Below are 14,984 nucleotides of genomic sequence, written 5' to 3'. Positions count from 1 at the left end.
TCTTATATCTAATTTGTATAGCACCATGTCATTTTTTCGGTGACTATTTTTTCATATTTAATTTGTTTAGCACCGTGTCATCCTTCCGATGACTATCTTTTTTTGCATATCTTATTTGTGTAGCACCGTGCGTCTATTCGGACTATTTTTCATATTTAATTTGCGTAGTACCGTGAATTTTTCCGAATTACTTTCTCATATCTGAGTTGCATAGCACCATGTGTCTTTTCGGTGACTCTTCAGATTTGATTTGCATAGTTCCATTCGTCTTTTTGGTGACTCCTCAAATCTGATTTGCGTAGGGTTGTGCCATCATTCTGATCCTACCCATATGATTTCTCTTTTCAGTAGGGTTGTTGCCATCATTCTGACTCTACCCATATTATTTCTCTTTTTCAATAGGATCGTGCCATCAATCCGACCTTTCCTATATAATTTCTATTTTTCAGTTTGGTCGTGCCACCATTCCGACCCTACCCATATAATATTATTTGTTAGATTGTGACCACTTTTTGCAATCAAATCTAATACTTCGGCATATGAGCATGTTCTGGCCAATTTTTTCGGTGACTTTCTTGTTTAAGATCGACTCGCCTATTGATTCCAACATGATCCATACACTTTATAGTTTATACTAAATTTTGAGCACTTTTCGGCGATCGTTGCATTGTGAAGAAGTCTATATTGAGCAACCACCTAATTTTGTTGCTCGGGGGAGTTTAGTAGCCTTGTATGTCGATTGTGTAAGTCACTCTATGGTCTGAAACAGTTTGTGCAAGCTTGGTTTGGGAAGTTCAACACTATAATTTATCACTCTGCGTTTTATCGGCATTATGCATCAAATCCAGTATTTCATGAGAAGACTAAGCACATTGAGATTGACTGTCAATTTTGTGAAGTCGAGTGATCAACTTCTAGATATCTCACCAAGCTCCTCATCGGTCCTCATATTAATTATAATTGTAACAAGCTAGATATATATGATTTGTATGCCCTAGCTTGAGGGGGAATGTTAGAATAGTAATAGGTATATACAATCCTACTTAGAATACGAATAAGAATAGTAATAGTAATAGGAATAGTATATAGTGTCCTACTTTGAAAATAATTGTATTGCAGTGTTCTAGTTGGAAAAGGTGTCTATTGTAGTGTCTATAAATAGCGTTTCTCTCTAATAATGTAGAGACAACAATTCAATAATATTTTTCTCCTATATTTCTCACATTATTTATACTAGTATTTTCATCCTAAGAGTCAAAAGGCCTAAAATCTCTAAATTCCACGGGGTCTTAAGAAGACCATAGGACAATGAAACAAAAGATCCATATATGTGACACCAACTAATCGGGATTAAGGTTAGCATGTTGGTTCACTTAAAATTATGTGATGTGTTGTCAGGAGTGTTTAGATTTATATCAGTAAAAAATGATGAGAATTTCTAGTGGTAGAGAACCCTTAATTTGTCTTAAAAGACAAGTTTTTGAGTGTTGGAATGCAGTATGTGCTAATGGGTGTTGAGGATTCATAGCTGACCTTAACTAGTTAGAGATTGAGGTGCATGCTTTTTTGTTGCCTTTTTTGCTGTTGTTGCTTTCTATCCACTAAATGTTTGATTACATTTTTGTTGTTCAGTTTCATGTTTCATCCCCACGAGCTTTCTAACAGGAAGCAAACTTTTACCTGAACTTTACATGCTTTTGTTGCAGGACTAAAGGAGCTTGATTTGACAGGAAACCTGCTTTCTGATTGGAGGGTAATGCATTGCTTCTCTGAGTGAAGTTGGATCCTATTCTGTTTGGTTGCGTAATTTCAGCATATTGCAGATTGTAACCAGATCCTTTTCTGATGCACTCTCTAGCTGTTGATGACTGGTTATGCGATGTGATGATTTTTACACTGTTCAATTTTGTGGTGATATAGTTTGATTTTGGGTATAGATTAAGAGGTTAATTTTGACCACATGATATGCTCTTCAAAGAAAAACTTCTTTTGTATGTAGTAAAGAAGGTGAACTAACTACTAGGAAAACATCAGATCATGGTTCAAATCTGAAATGGTTAATTGCATCTTAAAGCTGAATAGTTTCAAGGGTCTGTTGGATTGTAAGTGTCTTGAACATTAGACTGAAAACTTGTCATGTGAACTGGTTAAAACTAGATATCAAATGTGAAGGAGAGGGGAAGATTGTGTTCATGCTGATTTCCTTTTCCATAATACTTTACTCAGAGTTTACTTTCTTAGATATAATATATTGGATTTTCAACTCTACAAGGGCCAATTAAACTTTGACCTTGTCTCAAGAAAGCATGAGTCCAACTTTTTGGTTGTAATGTTTAGGTGTACTGCAGGATGTAGAGAATCAAAGTCGAAAGAAAACTCATATCATTAATTGCAGGATTCTTTGTATTCCATCATTTTTGTGCATTGTTGTATGCAGAACTGTGGCACCAGTGCTTTTGCTCTCTCTCTCTCTCTATTAAAAAAATACTGTTTAGCTGAGCAAGCATATCTTCACAGGAAATTGCTGCAATCTGTAAAGAGTTACCAGCTCTTGTAACTCTGAACTTATCATACAACATCATGTCTCACGATATAAGTGGGATGCCCCTGCTAAATCACATCAATGTTGTTGTTTTGAACCACACCGGTATAGGCTGGAAACAGGTGAGAGCAGCCTTATTGCTGTCTTCTTCCATTTAACTTAATTGTTGATTGAGTTAGAGGTATTTGATTTGGCAGGTCGAAATGCTTAAAGACCCTATCCCTCTTGTTGAAGAGCTCCATTTGATGGGAAATAAGCTGAGAGGAATAACGGTGTGTTTTCCCTTATTAGAGTTATTGGCAGTTAAATCTCAAATTTCTGATGTTAATTGTTAATATCCACAAGTTTTATGAGTTCTTCCTTACTGAAGATAAATAGCTGTCTTATGCCATTATCTTTTCATCTTTTTTGTATCTCTTTGTGATCTCTCTCTTAGACAGGGAAACTTGTCACATAACAAAACAAACAAGTGTTAACTCACTATCCAGTAAAAATCCTTCCAATTTCACTGATATATGCTTAAGCGTGCTAGGAGCTATTGCAAAAACTAAAGGAACTATTGAAAATAAAGTTGTGATTTGAACCCATGAGTTTGCATGATGATTCATCTGTTATCTAGCAGAAACTTCATTGTGACTCCAACATTTGCTTTTGTTCCTGGATCATCATCATTTTCTTATGACGGAATGGATCATCTAGGAGATAAGAGGATGATGAGGATTTTGGGGAGGTGCTCTCAGCTATGGTCGCAAGATAATTGTGGGATACACAACCAAATATTCCAGATAGATTGCCAAATTTAGTTTTGTTTTACCATTTCTTATAGTTTGACAGGAAAATCCATATATCTCGACTCTTATATTGACCACTCAGGTTTTAATGAGATTCTGCACGGTAATAACAAGTACTTGCTTAATTTTGTTTGCCACATGAAAATTGGGGCATAAAGTTTGCTACTGCATTCAGTCGTTAGTGGGGAGAACATTTAACTGGGTCGAAATCAATTTAACAGATAATGTCCAGACAAATTCCGGTTCCAGAATTACCAGAACAAAACTTTTAAATTTTCAGATGAAAGGCATAAATACTGTTTGAAAGTTCCTACTAAGTGTATTCTCTGAGTAAAGTGCTCATCAATGATCATATTCATTTCCTAGTAACTGACATCAAGTACAATTACTATTCTACTACTCTCATGTCTGTAACCAATAGAGTACTAAATGAGCTTCCATATGAAGTACAAGGATGAATCTCTGCATATATGTAAATTAGATAGAGGCCTCATGGTTAATGAAGTGCATTGAGAAACATGAGGTCTCTTGTTCAAATCCCAGCGGAGGTAAAAACACTTGGTAATTCGTTTCATTTGTCCAATCCTTGGTAGATAGAGTTACCCCCTATTTGTGTTGGTGGGAGGTACGCGCAAGCTGGTCCACACACTACAATTATGAAAAAATGATCTAAATTATTCACTGATTTGCTTAAAGATTTTTTTTTCTTTTCCAGCCATTATCTTCAGATATTGTTCATGGATTTGATTCTCTCCGTCTTCTCAATTTGGAGAATAACTTCATAGCTGCCTGGGATGAAATCTTGAAGCTGTCACAGTTAAAAAGGTAATGCAAATTAATGTCCTCGTCAAACACATTACTGTTATGTTGCATGTCAATGAGATTCTAGTTTGCCTTCTTACATTCAGATTGGAACAGCTCTTTTTGAATAACAACTGTATCAGTCATATCTGGTACCCTGATCATAATCCATTATCTGAACCACCCAACAGTCATGAACTTCTTGGGGAAAGCTTTAGGCCTTTCCAGAATCTTCGTTGCCTTCTTGTGGGTAATGCTGCAACTCTTTCTAGAATTAGCATTACTCCTGATATTTAATTGAGATTTAACTGGTAGGTTACTTGTTGCATTTACAGGAGGGAACAAAATTGAAGACTTTTCTTCTATTGATACTCTTAATCTTTTTCCTAATTTGTTGGTAAGATTTTTTAAAGCATTTTTTCATGAGTTATTTGGATAATGATTTGTTACTATAAGATAAACTCTTATCTGGAAAACGAATGTAATAAACCGTGTTTGTATCTAAATTCTTGTGGTGGAGCTTCATATCAAGTGATCTAAATATTTTAGTGTTACACATTAGATGCATATCTTGAAATTATGCAGGCACTACATGCGTGTCCTTTTCTTTATCCTTCACTATCTTTTATAACACGTTGCTGGTATGTTATTTACGGCATAATGTGGTTGTTTCCATTGGATCTCACTTTGTATCCAAATGGTTCTTGTAATTTAGAACTTTGCGTTTTACTCGAGGGATAACCTGTTCTCTTTGCATTTCTTATGCGTTTATGAGAACTATAGATCATGATGTTTTTTTATTGTATTAGTAGCTGACATTTTACTTGTATACAATAAAAAGTTTTTTCCATCAATAAGTCTCAACGAGCTAAGTGCAATCTAGCTTTTAAAGCTATAGCCATGTTTACGCTGTACGTGTTGTCACTAATTTGAGCTATGGTTCTGTCTTTCACATTGTAGTTTGTTCTACTTTTGGTTTCACCTCCCTCCAACATTCAAGGTTCTTCTTGAAGCGTTTGAATCTTGAGTGGGCATTTATCAGGCATTACTATAGTCGAACAAATAAATAACAAAATTTTAAAAGAATATCACTGTTGACTAACAACTATTGTAGACATAGTTATTCTTCTCAAGGAAAGCTACTCTAGAGATACTACAGTTGTCAAAAGATGTTCAAAATTTCTAACTGCTTAAAACCTTGCATTGGTCTATTTGGTATAACACAATGGAAAGAGCTAAACTGACATGTCAAAAGGGTGTGTATGTGCAGCTCTTAGTGCTGTAAGGAAGAAAATGAAGTCCTATTATTCTCTTCTGTTGTCGAAGTTCTTTTATCATTAAAGAACAAAGATTGCTAATTGCAGTGATCCACAATTTACTTGCTTGCTATCTATACAAGTGTAGCTACTAGAAAGTTCTACTCTCTACAAGCCTTGGTATCTTGTTTCAAATTCATGTTATTTGGTCAAATTTTGGTAGGATATAAGGCTTTCTGAGAATCCAATAGTTGATCCAAGAAAAGGTGGTGTCCCCCGGTTTGTTTTGATTGCTCGTCTTGCAAAAGTTGAAATTTTAAATGGAAGCCAGGTAAATCCTCATATTCTATTGACTAATTTTTGCAAGCATTTGAAGTTGCTCAAGTCTTTCGTTCCTTCTATCTCTTTCAGGTTAGTCCTCGAGAGAGGAAAGACTCTGAAATTCGGTATGTTCTCTTTCTTATGTAGCATGTGCTAATAAATTCAGAGTGATTACATCTGGATCATTATCATTTACCTATGCATCTAGAAATGTTTTTTGGTAAATTAATTAAATGATATCATAAAAACATCAAGAAGATGCAAAGTAACAAAGGAACAAAAGAAGCTGCTTCAAACAGAATTCATGAAGTATGCTTTGTAGAAGACCTGTAAAAACAGCGAAAAGAAATCCCTACATCTCTACTGTACTAGAGATAGGGAACTTATGGTAATGAATAATCATGAATCCAATATGTAGCTGGTTTATTGTTGAGAAGCATATTTTAACTAATCTTCCTTACTATTGGATAGGTGGCACCTGTACTTGTAAATTTAGTCACCATTATTATTAGTTCCTCATTTCTTTTTGTTTTTGGGAGGGGTCTGGGGTAGGGGTGGGCAAAAGTACCAGAAAACCGGCTGTGTATTTTTTTTAAAAAGTTCAGTTCTTTGATTCGTTGTTCGGTGTAAGGGTCTCAGAACTTCGGTGCACCGAAGAACCAAACTTTTATTGAATGTTTTTTTTAAAATAATATATATATATATATATATATACAAAAGTCAACTGGCAATTAAATTAATCATGAACAAATCAAAGTAGCAACAAATTTACAATCGATAGTTAACTTCAAATATTAATTCCCAAGACGAACCCAAACATATTTTTGCCGATGCACGTCATGTAAGGGAACCCATTTTCGTCCTTGTTTTCTCGAGAAGTAGTTGGAGGCACAATGTTCTTGACAAAGATAAATATGGTCTTTTTAGCGCAATAAGTATTCCATGGTAAGACACATCATCACTTCTTGTTTTTGAGATAAAGGTAACCGTGTATTCACAGTAGGCTCATCATCAAACAAATGATGAGCATAGGTCACTTACAATCTCATCAGAGCATGCCAAAACTACCCTATGGGAGATTACAAATTTCCTATGAAATCACCAAAAAGTTTTATATCCCCTGCCATATTTTGCTTACACGAAAAATACAATAGACTAAGGCAATTCACTCTAATCTTCTGGGTGTTAATTTCTCTTATCCTCAAAGCATCTTGCATTTCTTTCTTTCCATAGAGTCCACCATATGCAAGCTGGGATTAACTCCCACCAATCTTCACCAGAACCTCTTCTTCCTATCTCCTCCCAGTTGTATAATGTCCTTTGTAGTCCTTGGCATTACCCAATACACACCAAGTATACAGAGAGATATGTTCCATAGGTTTGTAGCTACTTTGCAATGGAGGAAAAGATGTCCATCAACTTCTGCATCTTGATCACACATGAAGCACCTTGAACATATTTCTCTCCCTTTTTTCTGAAGCACTTCATGAGTCAAACATGCCCTTCTGCACACCAACCAAGCAAAACGTGATTTTTAAAGTGTCTAATTATACTTTGATTTTCCTCACTTTATTTTTCATTCGCACCGAAAAACCATTTTAAAAACACCGAACCGAATCGAATTAGTTCGGTTTGGTATTGGGTGCACACTTTTTCAAAATAAAAATCAAACCAAAGTTTGATAAAACCGAACCGAATGTCCACCCCTAGTCTGGGGGGATAAAACCTATTTTAGTCTCTTTATGTTTGAAATATATTAACTGTGTACCCATCATGTACTGAAAAAGTGTCAGTCCATCTATTAAAGTTTTAACTTCAAATTTTATTAGAGAAATATATCGAAATTCTGGGAATTTCTAAACAGAAGCCAAAAAACTCAAGGGAAGTTGTTATTCTTCTTTCTCTTTTTTTTTTTTTTTTTTTTGAAACTGGTAACTTTTTGGCTTAAACTGTTACAGTTAATTCTTAAAGGCTATGCTGGCCACCTCCAAAAACTTAAAGGCTATGCTGGCCACCTCCAAAAACTGTTACAGTTATTCTTCTTTTTCTTAATTCTGCATCAGCTGTTCTTTGAGAAGTATAGCTGTTATACATCTTACTATGGGATGAACTAAAAGTTAAAGCCTTTGCCTCACTTAATGCAAGTTATTTATGTGTTTTGTTTGAACTTTGCAAATATGAGGCATTATTTGTTGGTTATTGTGATATTCTTAACTTGTTTTGATATTTTGTTTCTTTTATTTTTTTGAGAAAGGTAACTATTTGTATTCATAGTAAAGCTCAGAACCAAAAAGCTACTGAGCTGTGAACTTACAAACAAAAGTATAGAGGGATCATGTTCTACACAAAATCTTACACATTGTTCATTAAATCTAACAAATCCCCAACTCCCCCTACATGTTCTGTTTGCACCAAAAAAAGGAAAAGGCAGACAATTCATCCCGATTTTTTGGATGGAGTTGCTGGTGTCTTAAAATTTTTTCGAGTTTCTTTACTTCAAAGTAATCCACCATACACAAGCTGGAATGATCATCCACCAATCTTCTACATTGATTCTCCTCCCCACACTCTTCCATCAGTTTAGGAAATCTATAGGAGAACTAGGCATAGTCCAATTTATGCCAAGAATACAAAAGAAATGTTCCACAGATTTTTAGTTCTCTTGCAATGTAAGAAAAGATGCTCATTGCTTTCACATTCTTGACAACATAATGGACATCTTGAACAAATCTGAAGACCTCTTCTATGTAATTTCTCTTGGGTCAGGCAGGCTTTCTGTTTTGGTTTGCAAGCATTTTTGGGATGAGGCTGGTGTTTTGTTACGTTCTTGCTGATGGATTCTTTGGGAAAATACACTAACTTGAGGCACTTTACTAGATTTTAGTGGAGCCATTGTTCAGATAATAGACTTTGATATCCTTCTTCAGGTATGTCCGTTTGGTCATGTCTAAATGCCAGGATAACCCAGAGGAAATTAAGAAGCTTCACCCCAGGTATATATTTTATTTACGACGTAAACTTGTCTTCAAATATTTTGATATGGCTAGTATATCAAGAAGCCAACATTTCGTATATTTGGTCTCTGGAAAATGTTAGCTTGTGTCATTGGTACAACTTATTTGTAGGATGTTTTGGAAAAAATTGTAGTACCTACATAGAAAAATAAATACTTCAACCTATTCCTCTGTTTTCTGATTTACTTGCTTATATCTAAGTTATATGCATCAATAGTGAACTTTTACACGATCAGGTTATTTTGACCTTTTATAGAAGATTGTTTCCCTTCTTTTAAGATGCCAATTTAATATTTGTATATAAAATTTGTCTACTCTCTACTGTTGCCTTTTAAGTGACTTGCTAGTGAATAGTTTTTACACCATCAATGCATAGAACTTATACTCATATGATAACTACATTTACTTTATCCTTTTGTTTCTTTAGGAGTCGTTTGGTTTGAATTCAAGTTATGATGGGATTAGTTCTGATGGGATAAATTATGATGGGATAAGTTATGCTAAGATTATTTTCTATTGAATGTTTGGTTTGTTGTATTCAAAATAATAAATCTTAAGAACCAACATATATGTTTACAAAAATACCCTTCAGGAATGTGAAAAGTAATGTATAAAAAGTGTTTAAAGGGATATTTTTGTCATTTAGTCATTTTATCTTGGGATAAGTTATCCCGGGATTACTATACCACCCAAGGGAAGGGATAACTTATCCCGGTACTAATTATTAATCCTGGGATAAGTTATCCCGGACTTGCCAACCAAACAACAAATTAAGTGGCACTATAATTTAATCCCAGGACTATTTGAAGTTATCCTTCACACCAAACGACCCCTAAGAGTATTAACTAGGACCCTTACTAGTTCTCTAAAGTATGTGTTAATTGGTGCAGATTTGCAGAGCTGAAAAAATTTCATGGGATTGAGGATGAAAAGGCTGCAACTGGAGCAACAGGTCCACAAAAAATGTCATCGAGTCTCATTTGTATGGACTGTCAACTCTAAACTTCTCCAAAATTAGACTAGATTTTATAATCTGATTCAAGAAAATGCTCTTACCGGTTATGCTCGCCTCTGCAGCTATTACCCTGAAGTGTGTTGCAGCATCAATTGGTGAAAAAGTCCCACTGACTAAAAAGCTGCCGGCAACAACAACAGTATGATCTTTTCATTTAATAGCCAAGCATTTGATTCCTCTATGGTTTAAGGTTTTTACTCATCTCTTGGTTCAATTCAGGTTGGCAAGCTGAAAATCCTATGTGAGAGTTTCTTCAAGATAAAATCTGTTAAACCGAAGTTGTTTCTTCAAGAAGAGGTACGTATCAGTCACTTAGATTTCATGAATAGATGATATAATGGATCAAACCCCCCTTAAACAATCACATTTTTACAAGTTTCATACTTAAACCATACCTACTTTACGTTACCCCCTGAACTATAACTTTTTAAGTGCTAAACCCCCCTAAACTATCACATTTTTATTTTAGTTTCATACTTAAAGTATAGGTTACGAGCAGGTGCTAAACCCCCTGCTCATTATATGTTATGCAAGTGTGTTCACCCTCCAAAAAGCTTATAAAAAATGTCCATTGGCACTACATGTGTTATTTTTTTTTTCTTTCATGTTTTGTTTAGATTATTAATGGCTTTAATTATAACATAAATTCTAATTAAATAAGTAAACTAAAGAAACACAAAAGCTAAAAGTAAAGATGAATTAAAAGTTAAAAGGGAGATGAGAACTAGGCATAGTTATCAAAGAAGTATAGAACTCATAAAAATATGATAGTTTAGGTGGGGTTTAACACCTGAAAGTTATTATTCAATGGGGGTGGTGTGTGTGTGTGTGGGGGGGGGGGTGTAACATAAACTATGCCTAGGTTTACGTATGAAACTAATAAAAACATGACAGTTTAGGGAGGCTTTGATTTATCGTCTCTTAATATATTTTTGAGTACTTTACATAGCTATAGAAAACTCCCTCCGTCTACTTTTAATTGTCATCGTTTCTTTTCTTGGCAAACGATAAGAGCTTTGACTACATTTTATGACGTATTTTTCATCATATTGATATGCAAAAAATTGCAATTTATAGTACTTTTCATATATTTTTTGAATATCTTATTTTTTTTGTTTAAAATATCGAATTAGTGTAATCTAATTTAACTTTGAAAATTAGTCAAATTGACTTTCAAAAAGCGCAACATGACAATTAAAAGTGGACGGAAAGAGTATTTTAAAAAATACATTACATATTTTTAGCACAAAAAATCATCTTAAAAAAACAGTTTTAGCACATTAATATAACAAACAGTTGCCATACCTAGGGGGGTTCACTGTTCGGATTGGGTCGGTTTTTATTAAAGCCAAAATCAAATTTTAATTATTAAAACCAAATCAAACTAAATATAATATAAATTTATCAGTTTAATTGTTATCGGCTTGGGTTTAGTTTGATTCCATTATTCGGTTTTTAACTATACATAAGTATATACTCTTCATTTTTCTACTATTATTCCTTAGTTTAAACAAACAAATAAAGTGAATTTTTTTATTAGGTAAATGTAACATCACTTCTTTAAAAACCTAAAACATACTCAAAATAAGTCAAACATATTTAATTATGCATTTTTTTTTTTTTGAATCAAGTAACATTTTGTATTCAAGCTAGTACTTAGGTAGTATGAAAAACCATATTCACAAGAGTGAGATTAGATACAGAGTATGCCAAAAGTAAATCAGACCTAAATGGTATCTAGCACAACTAGGATTGATTATGTATCACGAGAGTACAATTTAGTATACCAAAAGTAAAATAACAAAATACAATTTAGCTTAATCTTTTGTACTGAATTGCACCTATTCTCAAAGCATCTATCATTTCTTTCTTTCTAATTTGTCCACCATATACATGAAGGGATGATCCTCCATCTCTCTATTATTGCTCCAACTTCCTCTTAGCTAAAAAAAGTGTCAGCAATCTTGCTTGGCAGGGAAAAACTTCAACTAAAGATTCAGAAGGGAAATGGTATTTCAAGAATTAGAAAAACTATCAAAGACAAAAACTCTCCCAGGCACATATCCCTAGGCTTCTTTCTTAGAGGTCCCTTCTGGACCTAGATTACCTTTTTTCCGGTTATATCCAATCACCGGAGTCCACTTTTCGTACCTTCTTCAACTCTTTTGCACCCTCCAATTTCCCTCTTTCATGGACAATAGACTTTGTTTTAGATCTGGGAGAAAATCTTATGAGATTTCTATATATTCATTGGAAATTCAATACTTTGGTTTGATTGGGTGGAGAATGTCAGGAATTACATTAGAAGGTTAACTCTAAGTGAAGGTGCTTTACTCTAGCTATGCAGAAGAATGAGCGGGGAAGAACTTTAAATCGTGGAGATGCAGAAATCTCTCTACTTATATTTATTGCTCTCAAAAGTTCAACAAGTACGGAGGTCCCTTTCCATTATTACAGTTAAGGGATATAACAGAGTTGTGATCATCATTCCAGAAAGTTCTTATAACGAGGGGCGGGGCTTGGTGGCTACAAAGATTGAGGAATTTATTACAGAGAAAACTAGCACTATTATGAATGGAGGTACAACATAACAACTATTAAATAAGATAGGCAGCTTCAAAGATGCTCTTAATAAGAGTAAGTGGACTTTAAAGGAAGCTGAGGTTACTGAGGTTGATGTTGTGAAGAACCAACTTTCTGTGAAAACTCAAGAGGGTGATAATGATCTTCTGCGCAGATATCTAGTTGGTCGATTCAATGGCGGGGATGAAGTTTCGACTCGCAATGAGGTGAGAAGATGAGATCAACGGACATGGAAAGGGACTCAGAATATCCAAGTGTATGTCATGAATGGTTTTCAGTTTCTCTTTGAGTTCCAATCAAGGAAAGCTGAACACATTCATATGTCTGGTGGTCTTTGACGAAGGGCTCCTTTCCGGTCCAAACCAAGTTTGATTGGTTTTGATGAGTACATGGTCTTCCTCTACACCTGGTCCACAGGAGTCATGAAAGAGATGAGTGATAAATGTGGAGGTTGGCTGGAAAATGAAGAAGAAACTGAACTTAAAAACCACCTGCGATGGGCTCGTATTCGTGTTAAGGGTCCGAGGGAGACGATACAACTATCCATTGATGTTGATGATGGAAATCTGATCTTCTTCTGTGCCCATATGGGTAGAGTCGTCGGCGATGTACAAGAAAAAAGAGATAGTTACTAACCCTAGACAGTTGACTATAGCTGGTAAAGGAGAGACGAGTAGTTCTAGGTTGTGGGAAGTATATGAAGACTTTTCATGAAAAAGGTAAAGAGGTTGTAGGTCCCAACAGATTTTGTGGGGTCTGACACACCAGGTGGTGTCAGTGTTAGAGTAGGTGGCTTGTAGTAGTGTTGAATATTTGAATTGAAAAGAATCTATGGGGCCTGATCCAATTCTTTTAAATTCCACTTTGCCACTAGATCCATACCAACTAGAAAATCCTTTTGGGCCGATCCATTTAACTCCCAGACCAAAGCCCACATCAGAACCATTTATTGAGCCTATTGGGTCACAAGAACCTTATCAAGAGGAGGCCTGACTCCTTTTCCAGAAATCAACAAGTGAGATGAGCTTTTTAATTAAGAAGTCTAATGGATTCACAAAACCCTTTGCAAAATCCATTCTAAGGGAGTCGGACAAATTAGAAAAAATCTTGAACATTCCAGCATTGACGAGGACACAAAATTCTGCATGGAATGGAAACAACTCCCAGGAACTTTCAGAGCTGTAACATAGACAATTTGCAGATCAAAGAAAGTAAAGAAACAAGCGATATAGTTTCAAGCCAACTAGATAGCATCAAGGGAGTGACGGTGAGGGGGTAGAAGGCGTTATAGAGCTTTTCAGAAAACAAATGATGGAGTATGAGGACCCTAAACCATTAGCAATGGATGACAACATCGTAGAGGACTGTATCGAATCACAAGCAACGCTAAGGTTTTAGCTCAATCTACTCAAACTTAGTCGTTTGCTTGGAGTCTCTACCAAGGGGCATGAAAAATAATTTTATTCCTTAATCATGAAATTAGAGCAAAACAAGCCAAGGGAGAATTAGAGACTAAAGGATAGCTCATCAAGCAATAACAATAGTGTCCCAAAGGAATTAAGGATTTAATTTTCAACATGAATTTCAAGGATGGTGAGCCAAGAATCAGAGGAAGAAGCCTAACTATTGTGGAACAATGAGGGTGAATTTTTTTTTTTGGTAACTGTAATTGTAGTACTAGATTTTCAAATATGTACAAATTTGAAGCTTAGGACATGGACATAATCCCAAGTCTCAAAGCCCATCACCTTTGCCTTGTCCAGGCTCTATGCTAGAATTTCTACTAAGGATAAAAATTTAGTTTATGCATTGCACTAGCCAGTCTAGGATTCATGCTACTTCTACAATGAATTTCCTAAATGATTTGCTTTATAATGTCCTCTATGCTCCTCTCCCTTTGCTGAAAAATTATGTGATTCCTCTCTTGCCATATGTAATAAGAGCTGTAGCTAATGTCATTCTATACACTTCATCTTGTATTGATTTCCTGTTAGCATGCATTGCTGCCCATTCTATCTCTTCATTCCACCCTGCACTACTTCTGGTGATGGACAACCATTGAAGTAGTCTTTGCCATATCACAGTTGCCACACTACATGCAAAAATAGGTGCTAGTGTGTTTCAGGTTCTGCTTTGCACATTGCGCACAATGAATCAGTGTTTATCCCCCATTTGTCTAGCCTATCTTTTGTGTACAATCTCCTTTGTATAGCCAAGTATAGGATGAATTGTCCATTTGGGACTGCCTTGATTGTTGCATATCATTCTTCTCCATGGCACCTTGCTCAATTCACCTCTAAGTGTTTTGTACATGTCCTTCATTGTGAAAGTTTCTGCCTCCATAACCTTTTCCATTTGTAATCCTGCTTCTGATATCCAATGCCCTGCTTGTAGGATTTTCCTCACAACCCAAGAAGCTTGTTTAGCTTGCATTTCCCATGGTCTCCTATCTTTGATGTAATAAGTATGGACCCATACTATCCATAACTTATCCTTTTTCTTAGACAGGTCCCACAAATATTTGAGTATTGCTGCTTTATTTCACACATACACATTTGTAACGTTCAGTCCACCAGCAACCTTTGGCCAACATAATTTATCCCATGCTACAAGAGCTTTCCCTTTAGTTTGTGCATCACCATTCCATAAGAATCTCTTGCA

General features: G+C 35.3%; 1 protein-coding gene across 1 annotated transcript in view; it reads left to right on the top strand.

The window, feature by feature from the left end:
• The window catches only part of LOC125834756 (tubulin-folding cofactor E), a 40,541-nt gene that overhangs the window by 12,081 nt on the left and 13,476 nt on the right, over positions 1–14,984 (top strand). Inside the window, exons 3-14 of the mRNA XM_049513906.1 lie at positions 1,707–1,753; positions 2,518–2,664; positions 2,740–2,814; positions 4,049–4,158; positions 4,242–4,384; positions 4,470–4,531; positions 5,614–5,721; positions 5,802–5,836; positions 8,639–8,704; positions 9,616–9,707; positions 9,803–9,879; positions 9,960–10,037. Of these exons, the coding sequence (XP_049369863.1) occupies positions 1,707–1,753; positions 2,518–2,664; positions 2,740–2,814; positions 4,049–4,158; positions 4,242–4,384; positions 4,470–4,531; positions 5,614–5,721; positions 5,802–5,836; positions 8,639–8,704; positions 9,616–9,707; positions 9,803–9,879; positions 9,960–10,037 (1,040 nt within the window). The remainder of the gene's footprint in view (positions 1–1,706; positions 1,754–2,517; positions 2,665–2,739; positions 2,815–4,048; positions 4,159–4,241; positions 4,385–4,469; positions 4,532–5,613; positions 5,722–5,801; positions 5,837–8,638; positions 8,705–9,615; positions 9,708–9,802; positions 9,880–9,959; positions 10,038–14,984) is intronic.

This window comes from Solanum verrucosum, unplaced genomic scaffold (assembly GCF_900185275.1).
Source record: "Solanum verrucosum unplaced genomic scaffold, falcon-dt-bn FXZP01000073.1, whole genome shotgun sequence".
Taxonomy (NCBI): Eukaryota; Viridiplantae; Streptophyta; class Magnoliopsida; order Solanales; family Solanaceae; genus Solanum; species Solanum verrucosum.
This window is presented reverse-complemented; position numbering and strand designations above follow the sequence as displayed.